At 31.9% G+C, this 15,750-nt stretch overlaps 1 protein-coding gene across 1 annotated transcript in view; it reads right to left on the minus strand.

Moving 5' to 3' along the window:
- Positions 1-4,406: 4,406 nt before the first annotated feature.
- The window catches only part of LOC143079737 (neuropilin and tolloid-like protein 2), a 34,671-nt gene continuing 23,327 nt past the window's right edge, over positions 4,407-15,750 (minus strand). Inside the window, exons 4-9 of the mRNA XM_076255290.1 lie at positions 14,146-14,403; positions 12,479-12,508; positions 11,349-11,497; positions 10,664-10,895; positions 10,011-10,145; positions 4,407-6,842 (exon numbers count right to left, since the gene is read on the minus strand). Coding sequence (XP_076111405.1) covers positions 6,034-6,842; positions 10,011-10,145; positions 10,664-10,895; positions 11,349-11,497; positions 12,479-12,508; positions 14,146-14,403 — 1,613 coding nt within the window. The 3' untranslated portion in view covers positions 4,407-6,033. The remainder of the gene's footprint in view (positions 6,843-10,010; positions 10,146-10,663; positions 10,896-11,348; positions 11,498-12,478; positions 12,509-14,145; positions 14,404-15,750) is intronic.

Raw genomic sequence — 15,750 nt, forward strand, 5'->3', positions numbered from 1 at the left:
TTTCATGATTTTTTTCATCTAAAAGCTGTCCTTGTGGAGATTAATTTTATATCAAGTTGTGTGATCACTATCCTCCCGAATACAACCTCCTTTATATGTAATACTTCCATTATTATTTATATAGAATCGACTGCTGCTTAACTTTGGGTACTTGTAAAACTACTTTCGGTTTAAATTATGGATGACTGTTCCTTACAAACTACCAACAATATAGGAGTTGTGGGGTATACGTCAATGATACAGTTTACACTTCGAAGGGAATGTGATGTTTGATATACTTCAATGAGACCGCACCACTGCGAATAAGAGGAGATGCGAGATATACGTCAATGTGACAGTAACACTGCTAATAAAAAAAAGTTGGGGACGGGGTTAATACGTCAATGAGACAGCAACACTGCAAATAAAAGAAGTTTTGGGACGGGGATAATACGTCAATGAGACAGCAACACTGCGAATAACAGAAGTTTGGGGACGGGGGTAATACGTCAATGTGACAGTAACACTGGAAATAAAAGAAGTTGGGGACGGGGGTAATACGTCAATGAGACAGTAACACTGCAAATAAAAGAAGTTTGGGACGGGGTAATACTAGTACGTGAATGAAACAGCAACACTGCAAATAAAAAAAGTTTGGTGACTGGGGTAATACGTCAATGTGACGGTAACACTGCAAATAAAAGAAGTTGGGGACGGTGGTAATACGTCAATGAGACAGTAACACTGCGAATGAAAGAAGTTGGGGACGGGGGTAATACGTCAATGAGACAGTAACACTGCGAATAAAAGAAGTTTGGGACGAGGGTAATACTAGTACGTGAATGAGACCGCAACACTGCAAATAAAAAAAGTTTGGGTACGGGGGTAATACGTCAATGTTACAGTAACACTGCAAATAAATAAAAGTTTGGGACGGAGGTAATATACGTTAATGTGACAGTAATACTGCAAATAAAAGAAGTTGGGGACGGGGGTAATACGTCAATGAGACAGTAATACTGCGAATAAGACGATATGTAGGACATAGAGGTCGAAATATGTTTAAAGCTATTCCAATTGCACAAAACCAATAAAAAAAAGCCGAACCTGAGTGTTTTTGTTTTTTATTTCGACCTCTTGTCCATTTTTTCGACAGAATATTTCCTAGAAAGATATTGCAAACAGTATCATGAAATATTTAAGGGCTTTAAATGATCTGAATTAATATTATTCAATGGTATGTAGCACATGCACTTGTCTCAGAAAAAAATTTCCTATATACCTTATTAAAACACAAGGTACTTAACTTGCATTTTAGAAAAATGTCAGGTGGTGTCGAAGTTCCGTTATATGCCGCTTTATAGGATGTCAACCCCGCTAAAACTTGTTATATCGTAAATCTAAATTGATTTATCTTTACAATGGTGTATAACATGCCTATATTTGTTGTCGGAATCATCCGTAGCAATCCTACCAAAGTATGTCAATCGTAATAATTTTGCAAACCGCTGAAGAATTGGCAATACACGTCCGCAGTAAATGATTTGTTATAAAAATTGTTTTAAAAAAAACTGTTAGTTTTCGTATGAATAGAACTTATCATACAGTTAGTAAAATTGTATAATATACCGTGAAAAAAATCTAACAAGTGTTGTTTGTGGTATGTCGAATAAGTTACAAATTTTCCCATGACGTCATTTTCTTGCAGACTCTCTCTTGACTTTACGTATGAAATGAAACAAGATCAGATAGCCTGGGATCCGGCCCAATCTAGCTGCGCGTCGTAAGGGCCAGGTGGGGAACAAATACCATGTGATCGATTCAGTGCCAGTTGACTCTGAATCTAAAGTGAGGCTGAATAAATATTTGCATAAATTTTGATGTTTGATGTAAACCAGCACAATTGGAATCCAATTGACACCTTGGACATGTGAAATCTTAAACTTTTAACTTTCTCACCAGGCGATTGCTGATAAGAATTAACCCTTTTCTGCCAGGAGACTGCTTACTAATTATCATCATACTACTAATTAGATATGATAACACTATACATCAATTCATAAAGAAAAATAATTACAGTCTAATTTTTACTAATTGATGTTAAACAAGAATTGATTGGATACAGATGTAAAACAAACATTGAGGACAACATTAGTATTAACCAATCATTGACAGGCAGTACATTGATACACGCCTGGCTATACTGACAAGATTAGCCAGGACCCCAGGCTAAAGATCAGATAACTCCGAGAATCATTTAGACTTTCCCATAGAATTGACCAATCGGAAACCGAGATATACAAGGAGATGTGACGCGTTAATTGCCAATTCTTCAGCGGTTTTCAAAATTATTACGATTGACATACTTTGGTAGGATTGCTACGGATGATTCCGACAACAAATATAGGCATATTATACACCATTGTAAAGATAAATCAATTTAGATTTACGATATAACAAGTTTTAGCGGGGTTGACAGCCTACATGTATAAAGCGGCATATAACGGAACTTCGTCACCACCTGACATTTTTCTAAAATGCAAGTTAAGTACCTTGTGTTATAATAAGGTATATAGGAAATTTTTTTCTGAGACAAGTGCCTGTGGTATGTAGGTCTTGTATAGCAACTCACATAATTGCTAATCACTCCGAACCAGGGGTTCATTACGTCACTGGTTACCCTTGTCTTAAATATTTGTGTGGCATTTCGACAGGCATAAAATTGACATATCAAAAACAAAATATTGAATAATATCTATCACATCACACCTGCAATGCAATAACATTCTTTTCTCATCGAGGAAATAGTAGCTATATTGAATTGTAATCATTAGCTAATAATAAGGAAGTTTCCGTCAGCGAACACTTCAAACATTTTAACTGCAGGTAATTATTGGAATTGTTACAAGTCAGATTAAGATACTTATCATCGAATCATCTAAGAAATTGCAGTAGGTACAGGTGTTTAAATGTGTACCTTTCCAGCAGAGCGAATCGAGTTGGCCGATCATGTATCATCAAAGTTTTTATACATCAGTTATAAATCTTGGCAATGATGTTTGATTTCGGTTATAAATCACTGAACATTAGTCTATGTAAAATACATCATCGTTAACCACGGTATATCGATCTTGAAACACAAAATTCTGACAACTTAACCAGAATTGTAAATCCTTGCATTCAGGAAGGCTTTGCTTGATTCGCAGCTTGATATCCGGAGTATGGTGGAGATGATCCAAAGAAAGAATCGCTTTCGGAATGACTAATTCGAAACTATTGTCGTGATTGATTGTTTGTGCTGCAATTCTAATTGAACATAATAAATAGTCTACATTGAAAACTTAAAAACGAAAATGTTATATGTAACATATTCAGTTGTGTTTGAAAACACAGAGTCCCAAAACGGAATATAGTGTTTCTTTGTTTTTTTTAGTGAAAAATTTGTTTTTATGCTGATTATAAGGTTATACTAGACAGTTCCAACAATAATGTATAGTCAAACTCAATTTCACATCTCCGCTGACACTTTGGCTAGTAAACAATGAAATGTCGAGCGTTTGACATTTTTCGAGGAAAAACTTTGTCAAATTTTCATGGAATTTGATAAATTTCAAAATGAATGAAATCAATTCAAATCAAATTTATTTATGTTAAGTCGGTAAAATTGGTATACAATACAGACGATCGAGTCGACAAAAAACATATCAAATCGGCTGTTGTCTGTTCTATGGTCGGGATGTCGTCTCTTTGACACATTCCCCATTTCCATTCTCAATTTTACTTTTTTTTTGTATTTTATTTTCCCTTATTATATAAACTGATAAAAGGACTTCGTTATTTGCAGTTTAAATAGTCTTTTTTAGACACTATTAACTTTGTCAAGCCCTCATCATTTGTAATTTTATGAAACTTTTGCTGAAGCTTTTTATGATTAAAAGATTATGTCTGAATCCAAGTTTTATAAATGTTTTTCTGCATTTTTGCGTAATTTACTAATAAATGGACTTAATTCTTTGGCAGTAAACATTAACATACAGTCTGGGATAATATTTTACAGACATCAGACTCTCGTGGAATGTTTTGAATTTGAACAAAATCTTCAAGATCAAGAAATAGCATCTGAATAAAAAAAAGTTCGATCTCTTATATCTTCCTCTTATTTTATTGATTAATAAAATTTGTTTTTTTTACAGTCAATATCACACTTTTACACTGAGAACAGTAATGGCAGACGAGACAGAGCGTTCTGTGGAACTCTTTACGAATGTTTGAAGGTATATACTCGCGTCTGTATTTGAAACTATACATATGCTTTTGTTTGATTGGTTTTGATAAAACTATTTTCTTAGTTTTTGTCTGTTTTGTTTTTTTATGATGCAATAGTTGTAATCTCGTGTTTCACAATTCATAAATAAACAATATCATGGTTAATTCTAAATATAAATTTAATAAAAATATCATGATCCATTTATGCAAAAATCACGAGACTGAAGTAAATGTATAAAAATACCACCACTCTCAATAGCTGTAAAAGATTCTACAATATAAACGAAACAGAGAAATAAATGATTGAATGATTTTCAACCGTCAAACCAAAAAGTCACTTTTGTTTTTACACATTTTTTTTCAAATGCACAAGATTTTTAGTTCCTTTGTACTTAAAATTCACGATATTGGTTTTTTTCTTCAATTTTCTTATACATTTATCAATACAATTCTCCAGATGGCAAAGAATTATAAGACATTCGAAAATACTATGCTCAAACTATTAAAAAGAATTATCATATGTGGTGATTTATTTTGAAGATTGTGAAGATTCGTTTAAATTTTGTCTCGCCTGCAACGATTTTTTTTATCAGGTCAACAAGTTTTTCAAATGTACGCAACTGTTGTTTCTTTTAACTTATTAATAAATTAACGTACACTTGAAATAACACTATTTCTTGTGACATTACTATAAGTTTCAAAGTGCACTGGCGGATCCAGAAATTTTAATAAGTGGGGACCCACTAACTGCCTAAGAGGGGGCCCGCTCCAGTCACGCTTCAGTGATTCCCTATATAAGCAACCGAATTTTTTTCCCCAAAAAGGAGGGGGTGCGGGCCCTCTGCCCCTCTAAATCCTCCTCTGAAGTGTATTGCTATTTGAAATAATTGAAATATTACTGGCGAGACATTTTAGTGTTTAGTATATGCATGATTTCAAGAGATAGGAATAATAATTCCTTCCCACTTTAGTAATTAGATTTTATGCAAGGTCATACTTTTTTGGGTTGGTACTATCATGTTCTCGACACAATATATATGTCTATCAGTTTAGATATTATTACAGTCTTTAAGATGAAATTTAACGTATACTTATATGATACTTATCTACTTATATTTAGTTACTGATTATCTGTTAAAATAGTTCTGATATATTGTTTATACTTTGAAACCATTAATAGAACTTTGATATAAACAAAGTGTTGTGATAAATAAATCAACAGACGGATATATACGGACGTCTACAGTGCACAATGAGTCGTGGTAATAGCCATGAAATACCAAAAACACAAGACAAAACCACGAACTTATTGCAAGAATTAAAACGCCATTTTGGTGTATTTTGGAGTAGCTAAAAGTGTCATCTAAAAATATTTTCGTTTTGGTGGTGGTTGTAATGAAAATTCAAAATTTGGTTACATATGGGTGAATGTATTCACAATCAGTCACATTTGATTTGCTTAGTGTCCTTTTCTTCATCAGTATAATGCTATTAAAACATAATGCTATAATACAATGCGCAATGAAAACTAGTAGTTAGTCACAATTCTCTCAGCCTTCTTTCATGGAAACAATATTTTGGATATCTGATAGGTGCACTTAAAACTCGCTATCTTTTTATTGTAACCAAATGTTTACAATTGTTTTGGTTGATCGAGTAAAGAGTCTAAGGATTGCTTTGTTCCTAATAACGTTCTGTTCTTCGTATACTTGTTATAACAAGTCATTACTTTGACGAAGCAATATCAATATGTTCTCCAAAGTCTTTTCATTAACCTTTCATATAGTTTTACGTAACTTCTAAATCTCGAGTAATGTCAGGATGAGGGCTGGACATTTTAAAACTTTTCTGATGTTCCTTCGTAGGTGTAGTGATTTCTGGTTGATGTTGAGGATGCGGATATTTTAATTTGGAATAATCCTTTCCTATATTGAATCGTACTTCTGGATACATTTCATATTTCGGATCCGATGTATACATTTTATAGTCTGGATTTAAAGTTTTTTGTGGAATGTTATATTGTGCTAATTTAGCAATGTTCTCTGTCAGACTCATTGGCGATTTATTATCAGACTGAGGTGGTTTCCATCCATATCCGGTCCAACCGTATGACCCATCGATTTCCTGTTGTTGCATTGGCACATCATGCCGTTCAATTATAGTCGTTAAAACTGGACCTTGACTATAAACTGACGGACAAGGTTCTTCGTCCAAATATTGATCCATGACTAAATATTTTTTATAATTCCCTGGGTCAGAATTGTGATCTGGAACATCGCCCTCTGAAGGAACACTTGAATTGGTACCACTGTCCCTACGTATATAGTCTCTTTGGCCTCCACTTCGATGCTGACGTGGTAGTGAAAAATAGTTAGGTTGTCCGGCATTCTTTTTCGTTAGTAAAGTTGTGTTAGCACTTATGTTGGACATTTCAAAATTTTCCTTTAATTTATCACGTTGTTCCTGCCTTTGTTTCTGTCGCTTTCGGCTTCTGTAACGGCAAATTAGACATACCCCGATAACAATTATGGTTCCTAGCACACCACCTACAGCTCCAATAATGATGGCATGTAATGGTAGCGATTCAAAGCCTAAACCTATAAATAAAAACAAAGAAAAGTAACTAACGATATTGTAAATTTACTTTACTTTTATCTTTCTTACATATAAAAAAAAGTATATTTTTACAGATGTAGTTAAAATGACTCCTGAACCTATGTCACAAGCAAGGTTTTTTAAAGTCAACAGAACTAAGGAAAATGGACTCTTGAAATATTTACTTAAAATTGCTTTACAAAAGTAAGGAAGGTGGTATGATTGCCAACAAGACATTCAGCAACTGACTTTTAATTGCCATGTATATAAACATTTTTTTTTCACTCGAAAGTATGGTTAAGTTTACAATCCATCTATATAGCAGGTACAATAAAAACAATTTTGAAAAAAAAAAACAATAATAGACTTCTTTTTTTTTTAAAGCAACAACAAGAAATAAGAAAGTTGCACTATTGATTAACGTTTAATATCTCTGAGATATTCATTGACAGACTATGAGTATATCGGTGTATTTTTTTTTTGAAAACCAGATGCACCAAAAGGGCCATGAATCAAAGACTATATGCACTTATATTTTTCAACGATGATTCTATATGTTTTTCTTGACTTCATTTTTCAATTATCTCTGCTTGAAAGACAAACTCCAGATGCATAAAAATGACAAGCGATACCGTAGTGTATGATAGAAAAAGCGACCTTAGCAATTTTATCCAACGAGTTTTTTTCGATAGAAAGTAAATAAGATGAAAGAACAGTTTACAAAAAAAAAGATTGGCAGAGCATTGAAAATACAATTAATTTCTTAATTACAGAGCATGAATATACAGATGGATTAGTAAACGACAGGAATTATAAACAATTGGTGAAGATTGCTATTCTTAAGTTCTGTAAAGTTATTCTGAAAATGTGACTAGAATACCAAACATAACAGATTATTTCTCGAATAGAATGAAGTAGAATTGATAATGGTCCTAACTGATTTTGAAGTTCCAGGCCCTGACTGATTTACAACGATTTAACGTAATTTATCTTGGCAATTGTTCGCAGCATTATTGAGAATAATGGTGTCGCTTATGTTTCAAGAACGTTTGAAATATAGCAAAGTAAATATATTTAAAAAAATTCAAGTATATTTTTGCGCGGTCTAAGCCTGTGTATTTATACAAGGCAGCAGCCGCGGAGCTCTCTTCGCTGACTGAATCTGCCCACAAAAAATACAAATAAGTAAAGCGGAGATTTACTTTATAATGACTTGAAATCAAACAGGCCTTGGAAAATCGTAATTATACGATTGTGCATGTGCTTGCCTTTGTATTCTGTTTATATTTATGTTTACACCAGGTCATACCTAACAGCAGAGGTCATACATAAGCATTTTTTTGGAGATAATCTCCATGGTAAATTAGATTTTGTCCTCTATTAAAATACAAACGAAATGTTGATACAACGACTCCAGTTTCTTAATTTGAAAAGACGTTAATAACATGTAGAACTTTGCTTAACTTTGCTGCGATTACAGGTACCTTTAAAACAATAAATACACCTATCATAGTTGATTGCAGCATCTGTTATGATGAAAGGTGGGGATAATTTGCATGGACATGAAGAAAATATTAATTTCCATGTATTATCTTTATAATTGAAATCTTCCGGGCTAAGCCATCTGGCTTTCCACATGAACAAAGTGTATGACTGCAGAGGTGTCAGTTTAAATCAGAATAACTACTGTATGAAATGAATGGTAGATTAAGATAGATAAATATTTAGTCTAATTAATCATCACGATTGTACATCTGTTGTGTACGGAAACCGTTTTATTTTCTTGCCTCCTACGAATAACCTACTGCTTGTAATATATTACAAAACGTTTTTAATCTGTTTATCAAACTAGATGCAGAACTTATATTTTATGTTATAAATTACAGAATAAAAGAAAATCAGAAAATGTGGAAGATATTAACAATACATTAACAGGAAACGATGCTATAACATCAGAAAGGAGAGATTCATTGTATTCTATAAAACTGTCCACTATTTGTTTGCAAATAGTAATAATATTAAGAATCATTTTTACAAATTGAAACAATTCACATAGTTGGTAGGAAGTATGTCAGTCAAGTACAACTTTAGTAAACAGAAAATGTCCCTATCACAATTAAACGTTTTCATTAATAAACAATTATATATCAATGCAGAATTTTAACAACGAATCCCCTTTGAAAAAAATCATGTCTAGATATTATCATCGACTCTTGTTGAATTTCTGTCTGAGACAGAAGAGGCAAAGGTGCCAAAGTAAAAACACAAATCGATCCTATCATAATGATTTATTAGATTCCTTATTTACACGTATATCCTAAAAAAAACCTCATCATGACGACATTTATTTTACAAAGAGTTATGTTTTAAAAAATAAAAATGAGCTTTCGTCGATTTTCTTCGATTCACTGTTGTCGCACAATGCTTAACTAGTCTTAGCCCAATATTGGTGTTCAGTATAAGAAAATAAAATGTACATCATTTCAATAAAACTTTATTTCCAATTATCATTTTTTATCTTCTTAAGTTTGTTTTATCTATGATTCCACTTATAAATGTTCAGTAACGTTGAAAATAAAATTCACTGACTTTAATTTATTGGTCGAAAAAAAAACATTTAATAAATGACCGAATCATATCTTGTGTTTATCTTTAGTCATCGATACAAGATTTTGTAAGACATACTATACATTATATGTGTGCCTACAGAAAAAGTAAAATAACGAAAATTCTGAACTCAGAGGAAAATTCTCTAAACTGAAAGTCCATACGAAAATTAGCAAAATCAAAAGCTCAAACACATCAAACGAATGGAAATTTGACACAAGTACTGTGGAAGTGTATAGCAGCATGAAAATATGAAATATGTATAAACATGAAATATATGACTAAGCTACGTAACGACACTCCTTTCATCACATAAGATATAGCTTTTGTAGTTATGAATCCATCGCTTTCATATTTTTGGCTTTGAGCGTTCGTGATGAAGGTTGATATAGAAAAGCACTTCAGATGAACACAATTTATAAAGCGTAATTTTAATTTTTGAGCAGACGCATTTCTCAGTACCGAATACCATTGCAATTCAAAAAGATGTTCCAAGAGAATATGCTAAACAGATAACTAAAAGCAAAGAACTCAGAAATCTGTGAGAGATATATAGTGCTTACCAACAGTCTCACTATCATCCAGATCGCAGTTTTCTTCGTCTAATCCACTTGGACAGTTAATCTTTCCATTGCAAGCAAGAGTGTTGCTGATGCATCTTCCATTGCAAGAAAAATGTTTGGAATTGCAAGTTTCGTCTGAAAAATTGAATTACGTAAAGATGAAAAATACCGACAAAACTTGTTTAATTACCTGACAAATATTACAAGAAGAAAAAAATTATACAATGTATGTCATGACGCATTTCATCATCACACCAGAGTTATTCTAGCAACTACACATAGTGCAGATAAAAGATATTATGCAAATTCTAGACGCATCATCTAGTGCAGATAAAAGATATCATGCAAATTAGTGACAAAAAATAAATTTATGTGGAAGGATTATCAAAGAGACAACTATGCATCATCGACCAGATGACGTGGATAGTAAAACCTTGTTTACAATGTTGTACTTAATATAAAGTATCTGACAAACAACATTGTAAACCTCACGATTATATTAAAGACAGAAAATAAATTTCAAATATTTTATTTGCACAGATTTTTTTCTTCATAAAAATAAACATAACTACTGTTCTTAAACCAACAAGAAACTTGAACCGGCTACTATTATTTCATTCCTTCACAAATACTAAATACTAAAATATACTTACTTTTATAAAACTTTGTAAATAGAAGATTTATCGTTGGTTTGTAATTTAGACTGCTGCCAAAGATTCGAACAAATACTTTATTTGTTTTCGATTCAAATGGCTCGAATGGACCAGGACCACAGTTTTGTTTTCGTTTATCTTTATTTAAAGTTGACCCATCATAAATTTCTATTTTGTTAAGTCCACAGTTCCCAGCGCTATGGAAATATGTAGTCACTTGTGCAAGAGCTATCTGCAATACAAATACAGTTATATTTGTAATGGATTAAAATCATGTATTTCATTACACGACTATAAAGGAAATATATATAGGTAAACTTGAGAATGGAAATTGGAAATGCGTCAAAGAAACAATTAACAACCGAACAAGGAGCAGACCTAGTTCAGCGAAAATGGACGTCAAACTAAACTCCGAAACATAAAATAAATAAAAACATACTAGACTGACAAAAGCCAGACGGCATTGATAATGAAACCAATTCGAATAAATACAAGTAAACAAAACCAAATGGAGTGCATTCCTGTCAATCGACCGAATGATATTATTACATCATCGGAAGAAAAGTTCATTATATTTAGAAGACAAAATAAAAGCACTTTATTATTGTTTTATATCAAATCTTTGAAAATACAATACGCTCTAACAACATTTAAATGCATGCATGTGCTACTATAAGCTAGATACCTTTGAGTGGCGTTCTGCATCAATTTCCCATGTGCAGTCAATAGGCTTATTAACTGGATATCCGGGGGACGATGTATCAGCAAATGGAATCATGTCAGAAGTTATTTCTCCTTCAGGTCCTACCTTTTTATCGTAATGTATTCTACAAACTAGAAAGAAAAAGAAAGCATGGTTTATTATAACATAGTAAGAACATATATATAGTATGTGAACGAGAAGATCATCGCAGCTTCCCTTTTGTGATTTAAAGCACCAAATATTTGACACAAACATAAGAATTCACAAAAACTCTTCGTTAACAGTTTGCTAGCCGCAAGTAGGCCGGTTAAGAAATTTTTCAGCTGTTGGTAATAAGTTTATAAAAAAAATGTTTAATTATGAAAAATAAAAACGCAAGTTTCATTTACAAGTAATATTGACATTTATGTCAGTCAAAACTATTGGATTCATTGTCCTCATTTCTCATAACCACATGTTCTATACAGGAGCTTACTTTCTAACATCCCTAACACAATTCTAATATTTGCCTTTGGACTGTTTCGAAATTAATTATTCATATATTAAATTGTAGTACAGGAACTATCAAAACTTTATATTTGTTCATGCATATTGTATGTATCTTTTACGGTATTTTCAAATTTTTTAATCAAAGATATAAATTAAATCATCAAATGACCAGAATTTAAATGAATTTAAAAGTCGACGTTTAACATCAATAATGTGTTACATAGAAATGAAGCCTTCACAAATTGTCGCACGTCATGTAAAAAAAATTCAACATCTTAAAAAATATAAAACTCATGGTATCAGAAAGTGGGTTAATGACTCAAAAAATTAGCTTACACATATCAGACAACTTATGTATCGTTACCAGGCGTGTCAGCAGAAAAATATCTACAAACCACGACACATGTACCAACATTGACATTGTAATTCACATGAATGAGAATTAGACAAGATTTGCATAGACATGCGAACATAGTATTCTGGTATTCTTGGAATCAACTTTGGCATCTTCGTATAACCTATGTTGCCAATTAATTGTATCATTGTCTCGTTAAAACAATATTTATTATAGTTTCCTTATCTCATAAATGTGTTTATGATTTCTAGGAAAACAAGAGTCCTACCTTTCTGTTCTTCTTCTTTTTCTTTATATCCTGAAAAGATCAAGACAATATAATATATCATAGTCAAAATCAAATAGAAAAGGATTTTAACAAATCTATCATCGAATACAAAAATGTATTCTCACAACACTAAACATTACAAACTGTTTAAAGTAATACATCTGTGCAGTGTGCTTGTGTTGTTTTTTACACGCTTAACATAATTATTAAAACAAAATTATTAACGACAATAGGTTGTTGCATCATCGCTCCTGTTCCATCAAACACATTTTCTACGATATATGGTCCTGGGTTGGCGGGTTCACATGAGAGCACGGACGCTTGGTTTCGATTCTTTGTCGGTTGGAACCAAATAATTCAAACTGCCTTTGCTGCTTCTCTACTGGCAATCAGTTTATACTCTAAAGAGCAAAAAAAGTGTTCAGGTAGAATAATGTACTTTACAGACTGAAAATGAATATAGAGCTGGCATGCTAACTTGCACACATTATTTAGATTTTCTGTTTTCTAATTTTCCTAAAAAGCATTTCGAGTATTATTCATTGCAGAATTCGAATTTCAAATTGAACGTTAAAAGTTGAGCGCAAAAAACAAGATGAAATTTAAATGTTTGTGTTTTTGTAATTCATTTATTGACTGTTTATTGCCAACCGCCCGATTGCAAATATTTCAATTGAATATTTCAATGATTAAACATGATGGTAGAATGACAAGCATCGTGAAGTAAACAGCTGCACCATGTGCATGCTCATAAAAGTTGCGTCCTATTATCCGTTTATATATACAGGTAGTATTACAAAGTTCAATAAGTCTCATAATTTAGGCCAGAATAAAACTGACGGACAGCAGCAAAATTACTTGATCGCCAAACAGGATAAAAACAGGTACATCAATTACAGCGCATAATCATCCTACTCTGACGCATCATCCGCCACATAATTTCAAAGTTACATCCACCAGTAAGTGTCATATCACGGACCAGAACAAAACAAGTATTAATTCCAGATTTACAAAGTTAAACAAAACTGTGTTTTTTTTATTGTCAAAATGTTTCTATTTTAAAATTAGAAACTGAGACAACGGACTTGCTAGGTGCATATCAATTAGAATCGTTTCTTCATAACCATGCTGTAGAACATTAGGTGGAGTAGTCATTTTAGTGATATTGATTTAACAAAAACTATCTCTACGCCTAGTTTATCAACTGCGATCAGGTATGCTGGTAAAAATAACATTTTATGAATTTCGTCCTTCCGAAGGGAACTCTCAATCAAACTAGAGTTGGTTCCTCAAGAATTTTAAAAAGTTGTCAATAAGTGAAATGAAATCTATACGTGTGCCATAAATCTATATAAATTTGATCTATGACACAATGTAAATACAAAATCAATTAAAAAAGGTGAATGAATAAAGGCAACAGTAATATATACTGCTGTGAGATGTTAAATAATTTCAAAAAGTCAACCATAACCATGAACAAATGCCGCCAAGTAGAATAATGTTAATAAAAAGGTAAAAAAAAATTGTTGTAATGTATACAGTATAAATTGAGAAAGGAAATATTTTTTACAAGATAAATAATATCATCATGCATGCAAATATGCTAAATTATAGTCCCTCTATAAACATCTACCACTGATACCTAAAACTTATATATATTTACATACCACTTTGTGCTACAAATGTGTATGTAACTTTGAATCCTCTTCCTCCCAAGTTCTTATCACTGACAAACTGTAACCACATAAACCTGGTAGACGATGTTATTATTTTGGATGGGTATTCATTGCCACATAGTTTTGCTATCTTTGGTGAATAACTAAATGGACCATCATGGACTGCTAAATAATCAAATTTACACTCTTGACTGACTTCGATTTCAAACCATTCCCAGAAATACAAATGAATCTTGTATCCAGGTGGAGCTAAAATATAAAAAAAGCAACATTATTTCAATTCAATTCAATTCAAATCAATCTTTTATTGCCATAAAACTACATATTTATAGTATGTGACACAACATAACAAAATGAAAATAAACAATAACAACAAGATCATTAATATACATAATAGAAGTAAATATTTCAAGAGTCCCCTGTCCTCAGTTCAATGGACTGTTTTTAAAAGGATCCTAAATTATTTACCTGAATGTGTGATCTTGGGTTGAGTATATATGTTATTTTATATTATTATGTCATTTAAATTTATAAAGTACATTCTCATTTATCCGAAAATCAAAAGAAACTTTTCTATTATTCTGGTTTCTATTACAATATAAAAAGAAATGAATTTCATCTTCAATTTGTTTGCAGTTTTTGCATTATCTTTCTTCAATAGCAAATATGCATTGTGTTTTGGATTGATTATCATCCCTATTGTTTTTAAAAGTTTTGATAACGTCTAATCTTTGTATTTCATATTCGACATACGTTATTTATATTTCATTTGCAATTATATTTGTTGCGTTTTGATAATGACTTTTTCAAATGAGTATAGTTCCATGCACAAACACTGTATGGTCACATTAGAGCTCTTATTTTGTGTTTAAAATTATTACGATTTTTATGAAAAAGTCCAGTGACACGAATTTTAATTGCAGTTATATATTGTATTATTTAAGTCGCAACATTTCTTCATCTTGTAGCAAATAGTAAAATATTTTACTTTATTTCGAGGTTTCCAGGTTTTAACACACGTGCACATTACCATGATTTTTGGTCCGCATTTTAAAACATAAAACGCCAATTTTATTGACTGATTTTAAATGATATCTTGCAATTATTATATGCTATAAAAATTGTTTTAAATGCTGTATTTTTTTGTAATTCTTGTTTTCACTAAAAAAGTTTTGTCCTATCGACATACTAGAGTAATACAAAAAGCATCCGAATTGAAATTATATGTGCTTTCGACAGAGTCTCAATTTTTTATGCAACCTCACTACAAGCCAAAGTCAAAAATATGTTTCAAATCTTAGTGCGTTTTTTCAGTTAAGTCCGTCAGGGGCAAGCCAATGATGTAATCATAATTCAGTAACACCATACGTGTATGCAACAGTACAAGAATACGATGCATACTATCAGTATAATACAATAAGATGAACTTTTATGGTTATCTTATATTTAATGCTGTTGTAAAATTGACAGTAAAATTACTTTCAATAAAAAAAAGGTTGTAGATTTGAAGTGCTCAATGGATTTATGAGGGGGAAATCTGTTGTCCAAAAGCAACTGTGACTACCATATTGCAATACGTGTCCTAAATGTGTGTTT

This window comes from Mytilus galloprovincialis, chromosome 6, assembly GCF_965363235.1.
Source record: "Mytilus galloprovincialis chromosome 6, xbMytGall1.hap1.1, whole genome shotgun sequence".
NCBI lineage: Eukaryota > Metazoa > Mollusca > Bivalvia > Mytilida > Mytilidae > Mytilus > Mytilus galloprovincialis.